The 6,000-nt window shown below is 43.3% G+C and overlaps 1 protein-coding gene across 2 annotated transcripts; it reads left to right on the forward strand.

The window, feature by feature from the left end:
* The first annotated feature begins 194 nt into the window (after positions 1–194).
* LOC111977408 (cytochrome b-c1 complex subunit 2, mitochondrial) lies at positions 195–5,788 on the forward strand. 2 transcript variants are annotated; one of them, XM_024006811.2, is made up of 14 exons: positions 195–304; positions 1,203–1,283; positions 1,773–1,922; positions 2,034–2,098; positions 2,266–2,322; positions 2,756–2,880; positions 3,034–3,131; positions 3,306–3,363; positions 3,482–3,577; positions 3,753–3,952; positions 4,109–4,189; positions 4,371–4,444; positions 4,877–5,030; positions 5,401–5,788. In XM_024006811.2, exons 1-14 carry the CDS (start codon positions 272–274, stop codon positions 5,482–5,484), a joined length of 1,356 nt encoding a protein of 451 aa, XP_023862579.1. In that variant the 5' UTR covers positions 195–271; the 3' UTR covers positions 5,485–5,788. The 2 variants fall into 2 exon arrangements, with proteins under 2 accessions (XP_023862579.1, XP_023862578.1); XM_024006810.2 differs by lacking the exon at positions 1,203–1,283 and adding an exon at positions 1,320–1,421 and having other exon boundaries at positions 196–304.
* The last annotated feature ends 212 nt before the right edge of the window (positions 5,789–6,000 follow it).

The following is a 6,000-nucleotide window of genomic DNA, read 5'->3' on the forward strand; positions in this document are numbered from 1 at the left end:
TTCCGCAGCCAGTAGCCACAGTTATTTTCAATGTAATTAAATATGCGTGTTGTGCATTTTCACGAAATGGGGAAAACCTTGCAGAACAGATAAAGAGTTGTTTAGTATATTTTTAAAGGTGTCCCCTTGGACGGTAGGTGGTGACGTGCATCAACAGCATTCGTTAGTGCACACAAAAAAAATCGAGGAAAAATGTGGCGCGCTAGGGACTCTGGGTAGGACTTCCTAGGTCGGCCATATTTAATCGTCCTGGCTGAAGGATAGAGGGGAGATGAAGGGGATTCGGGGAATAAGTAAGCTGTCGGTAAGAACTCCTTTAACATTTTCAAAAGTCTGAATAGTTGACTATTCAGGAGACGGTTTTTGGTTTCCGATAGTACTAAGAGATTGTATGGCTTATTTGGCGAGAAAGGTGCCTGCTCTACAAGCTGTGTGATGATGGCACTAGCTAGCATGCTAGCGAGGTCGCCATCTAACATTWGCACGACCAGTTAGATACATGGCCTGCTGATGATGGATGAACCCAGCCTCAACGTTTGGCAGTGGGTTAAACGTTGTGGTTCTATATTAGAAGAAGAAGAAGGCATCTAACGTTACTCTTTCCCCGCTGTCAAAGTGTTGTCAATTTCGTTTATCGGTCTGACCAATCAAAAGATCAGATCATGCAGAGGATAACGGCCGTTGGATGTGTCGACAAGCCTTTTGCTTCTCCATTTAAAGTCAAATGTAGTTCATAGACGATGGTCATATGCCCTCGACCTTGCACTATAATGCAAATAGCTGTCACGCACTGTCTTGGGTCAATTCATCAGGACATAATGTTATAACCTTACAGCCAAMTTTATCCTTACTCAAGCTTCATCCTGCTCCAACATGGTGCATAGTTCTATTCTTTGATTTAGCACTTGCCATGACCCTCCTCCTCAGTCCTCCAAAACCAAAACGAATGAGTGGCAGGGCTGCACCGTTGAATGGAAACAGAACCTACGGATTGTGCCTTTTTATTAGACATTWCAACATTTTAATATTATTATGCCGGTGTGCCCCCATAAGATCCTTCCATGTCTGTCCAGCCAGTATTCAACCATCATTCTCTGTCTATGATTCTTAATAATCTCATAGGTTCTCTCTATCCAGAGTCCAGACCCACCATAACACCCTAGTAGGATATGAAGTCACCTTGTATCTTTTCTGCATTACAGACAAGGCTTTACGCAGCCCAGGCTGCCCATAAATTGGATGTCTCCGCGGAGCACGTAAAGTTTCAGCCGCAGGAGGTGCAGGTCAGTGGGTGTTGACATGTCTCTCTCCTCACACAGAGACGCTTCTATGCGGCCACCCGAACAGAGCAGCCCTTGACTCAGCCTCTGTCAGGCATCAAGGTCTCCACAGGGGCTGCCCATTCATACCAGGACGTCCATGTATGTGGTGATTTAGGGGGTGGAGATTGTGTCCTCTGCCCAGCTCTATCTCCTGTGTGTTTACATAGACCTTTGTTCCTTTGAGATATTATTCCACATAGAATATCTCTGTAGTGTTACAAACTCCCAGTCAAATTTCATGCTGATTACATTTATAATAGTTGAAGTAAAAAGGTGTTTGGGATTTGATGCTTTGCTTCCCACCCATTTGTTGCCTTGTATGTGGACATCCTATAACAGAAGTTAGAGCTAAAATATGTTATACTACACTGCTCTGTTAACATTTTCTGACATCTTAAATGCATAAAACACACCATCAAGGTGTGATGCTAACTGATATTTCTCTTGCAGGTGACCAAACTGCCCAGCGGTCTGATGATAGCCTCGTTGGACAACTATTTCCCAGCTTCCAGGATCGGTGTMTTTGTGAAGGCTGGCTGTCGCTATGAGTCCCCAGAGAACCAGGGAGTCACCCACCTGCTCCGTCTGGCTGCCAACCTGGTATGCCTGGTTCTGGTTCATCAACATGATGTAGACAGGAGCTTCAACGTATTCAATACTGTGTAGGAACTAGTGATGTGGTTAATCCCAATCTCTGCTGCTCTTTTCTAGACTACCAAAGGTGCTTCAGCCTTCAGGATCTGTCGTGGTGTGGAGGCAGTGGGAGGCAGTCTAGGGTCAGTAGTCTTCAGAGCCTGTGAATGAGTGTTTACATCCTCACAAGAGCCGAAAGACAACTAGACATATCTTTAATTTCTATTGTTTGGGATACTTAACATATTTTCTGACTGACTGTACCACTGTCATGGATGACATAGTGTTTATCTTTGTGTTTTCTATGCAGTGTGACGTCATCCAGAGAGAACATGATCTACTCTGTTGACTGTCTCAGAGACCACATGTAAGTGATGCTTGCTTAAAGCGTACCTCTGTATTATGGCTGGGACCATACCAGTATCATGATACTCCTTGGTGTTGTGGCAGGGAAACAAAACACAAGGTGGATTTAACTTCTTTATGAAAACAGACTAATGTTGGAAACAAATATCATTGTTGTCATCCAGAGTCACATTTATTTATTTTCCCAGCTATATCACACAATATTTTACATACAGCAGGTTTTTTGAAAGACCAAAAAGTGTTTTTGGTCTTTTATATTGCGATACTGGTATTGTCACAGCCCTACTATGCATACACAAAGAATGACAGCAATTTATTCACCATATTCAGATCTATGTTTGTGTATGCATAGTAGGGCTGTGACAATACCAGTATCGCAATATAAAATACCAAATAAATTGCTGTCATTCTAATTTCTGTGTTGTCTAATGCAGTGACACGGTGATGGAGTATCTGATCAATGTGACCACAGCCCCAGAGTTTAGGCCGTGGGAGGTGTCGGACCTCACCCCCAGGGTCAAGATGGACAAGGCCCTAGCCGCACAGACCCCCCAGATGGGTGAGAACACACACACAGTGGTTGTTTCAGTTTGATTATTTGAATGTGCTTTCTGTTAACATCTCTGGATAATAGTATAATGCTACATGTTAAAAGATTGCAAATTGTCACCATCACACTGCGGCTGAAGCATATTGTGGATCTGTTCCTCAGGTGTGATTGAGGGTGTACATGGAGCTGCTTACAAGAACGCTCTGTCCAACTCCCTCTACTGCCCAGACTACATGGTTGGCCAGGTCAATGCTGACCATGTAAGACACTCAACATCCCGGCCCTAGCATGTTCTACTGTACAGCACTATTAATTAGTTTGGGCTAATGCTATGGGTGTTCATCTTCCTCTCCAGATGAACATGCAGGGTTGTACTACTTCAGGAAGTGCAGCACTACGCTTTAATTTTTCATTAACCCTCTGTTRCTCTCCAGATGCACAATTTTATCCAGAACAATTTCACAAGTGCAAGAATGGCTCTGGTTGGGCTTGGTAAGTGTTTAATGTGTATTTCTAATAAAATTAAAATAATCAAATGACTTGATGGCCATGTGTGTTAAGATCATTTTGAAAAGGATATTGTGTTCTCATATACATTCTATCTGTTCAGGTGTGGACCACAATGTTCTGAAGCAGGTGGGAGAGCAGTTCCTCAACATCCGTAGTGGGATGGGCACCGCTGGGACAAAGGCTCAGTACCGCGGTGGTAAGACCCTTATTCCAGAGGGGCTGAGATGACCACTATCTGCTAGAAGAGGGTTGTCTCCCCATGCATTAAATGTCATTTTCCTGGGATATTCCCTGAATTCTAATGAGGTTTCTCCCTGCTTCTCTCTTTCTATCCCTGCGTCTTTCTCTCTCCCTTTCTTTTTTCTCTCTAGGCGAGGTGCGTGTGCAGAACGGGTCCAGCCTGGTGCACTCTGTGGTGGTGTCTGAGGGGGCTGCGGTGGGCACAGACGAGGCTATGGCCTTCTCTGTACTACAGCACGTACTGGGGGCGGGGCCACACGTCAAGAGAGGCTCCAACCCCACCTCCAAACTCTTCCAGGGCGTCGCTAAGGCTACTGCAGACCCCTTCGACGTGAGTGACATAATCAGCAGATCAGATTGTGTTTTTATAGCTGGGCATTCTACAAGAGGGGAATGCAGTATGTGGAGGAATCTTTGGGTAGAAGAGTTTTGTGCAGAATAGATTTCTGTCATGCAGTCATTCTCCTCTGGTGTCACCTCCTTTTAGGCCTCTGCTTTCAATTCCAACTACTCTGACTCTGGCCTGTTTGGAGTCTACACCATCTCCCAGTCTGCAGCAGCTGGTGACGTGAGTATGATGTCTTTTTGAAGCCGTTACTAATTAGTCCTATGCACCCTGTGAGGGATAGTTGCTTTTACATAGAATGGAATGTAAGATCATTCATTTAGGATGAGGAAAGATCATAATGAAAATGAACTTTGACCTCCCATTGATTAATRGATTGACCTATCCCTGTCCTCCTATCCAGGTGATCAAGGCAGCTATTAGCCAGGTGAAGGCTGTTACAGGAGGAGTCTCAGAAGCTGACCTGACCCGCGCCAAGTAAGCTAACACACACACAGACTTTGAAACTTGAATATAGAATTTGAGTACTGAAAATTATTCATGATTATTATTTGACCATGCTTGTCACTTATGAATATTTTGAACATCTTGGCATAGTTCTGTTATAATCTCCACCCGGCACAGCCAGAAGAGGACTGGCCACCCCTCATAGCCTGGTTCCTCTCTAGGTTTCTTCCTAGGTTTTGGCCTTTCTAGGGAGTTTTTCCTAGCCACCGTGCTTCTACACCTGCATTGCTTGCTGTTTGGGGTTTTAGGCTGGGTTTCTGTACAGCACTTTGAGATTATTAGCTGATGTACGAAGGGCTATATAAAATAAACTTGATTTGATTTGAGTAGATAAAATCAAGAAAAGTATTGCAATGGAAGGGACTTTGAAGATGTTGACTTAAGGTGTATCTGTTTTTGTAGGACCCAGCTGAAGGCTGAGTACCTGATGTCGTTGGAGAGCTCAGAGGGTTTGTTAGACGCCATGGGTTTACAGGCTCTGTCTGGAGGGGTCTACCACTCCCCCGAGGCCATCGCACAGAAGATCGACTCCGTCTCCGCTACTGATGTCGCCAACGTAAGTATATTCACTTTGGGGCGAATATTATCTTCCACTTAAGTTGAATTTTCACTTAGTCTTCAATTGACATCAATGCATGACTAAGTTAAAATTCAAGTGGAAGTTAATATATTTCTATATTAGTCTTTGCTGCAGCTSACTCTTGACTTGTACAGTACATTAGGAGTGTTTTCCTTGTTTGTTAGTTTTGCTGCTTAGAGGGTCCCGTGTGGCTCAGTTGATAGAGCATGGTGCTTGCAATGCCAGGGTTCTGGGTTCGATTCCCACAGGGGACCAGTACAGGGGYAAAAGTATGAAAAATGTAAGTCGCTGTGGATAAGAACGTCTACTAAATGTCAAATGTAATGCTTTTTCCTTGTTCTCTCAGGCTGCAAATAAGTTTGTGTCGGGCAAGAAGTCCATGGCTTCCAGTGGAAACCTCATCAAGACGCCCTTCGTTGACGAGATCTAAAGCCTTTCAACTGTATTTCACATGMGATTTTAAGTCACAACAAAGCCCTCTGTCCATTCAAAACAAACAAACTGAAACAGTCATTATCCTAATTGCGTCATTGTTCTTTTGAGGAAGTTGTTGTAATCACACCAACCGCCAATATTTATAGTTGTTGCTATTTTTACGTGGATCTTGAACTGTATAGCTCATGTAAATTAAAGAATATCTACCATAAAGGTGGAATAAGTCGTTTTTTCCTCTTGTAAATAGACCTAATGTCTTACCAGGTGATAATAAATGAAACCTTATGATCCATGTAAAAGTTTTGATGCAATGTCCAATAGTGTGAAATTCTATTTCTCCTAATCTGTTCATGTCGCTTTCATGAAAAAGTGTTTGATTACGTCTGACCATGTTGAACAAAATAACATAGTTGATACGTTATTTGTTCCTGGAAATACAAGTGAATTGTAGCCAGGTGACTAATGTGTGTTTTCCAATGAGAAAAGCTACAAACGTGACCAAAAGTATGTG

Source organism: Salvelinus sp. IW2-2015, linkage group LG18, assembly GCF_002910315.2.
Source record: "Salvelinus sp. IW2-2015 linkage group LG18, ASM291031v2, whole genome shotgun sequence".
Taxonomy (NCBI): Eukaryota; Metazoa; Chordata; class Actinopteri; order Salmoniformes; family Salmonidae; genus Salvelinus; species Salvelinus sp. IW2-2015.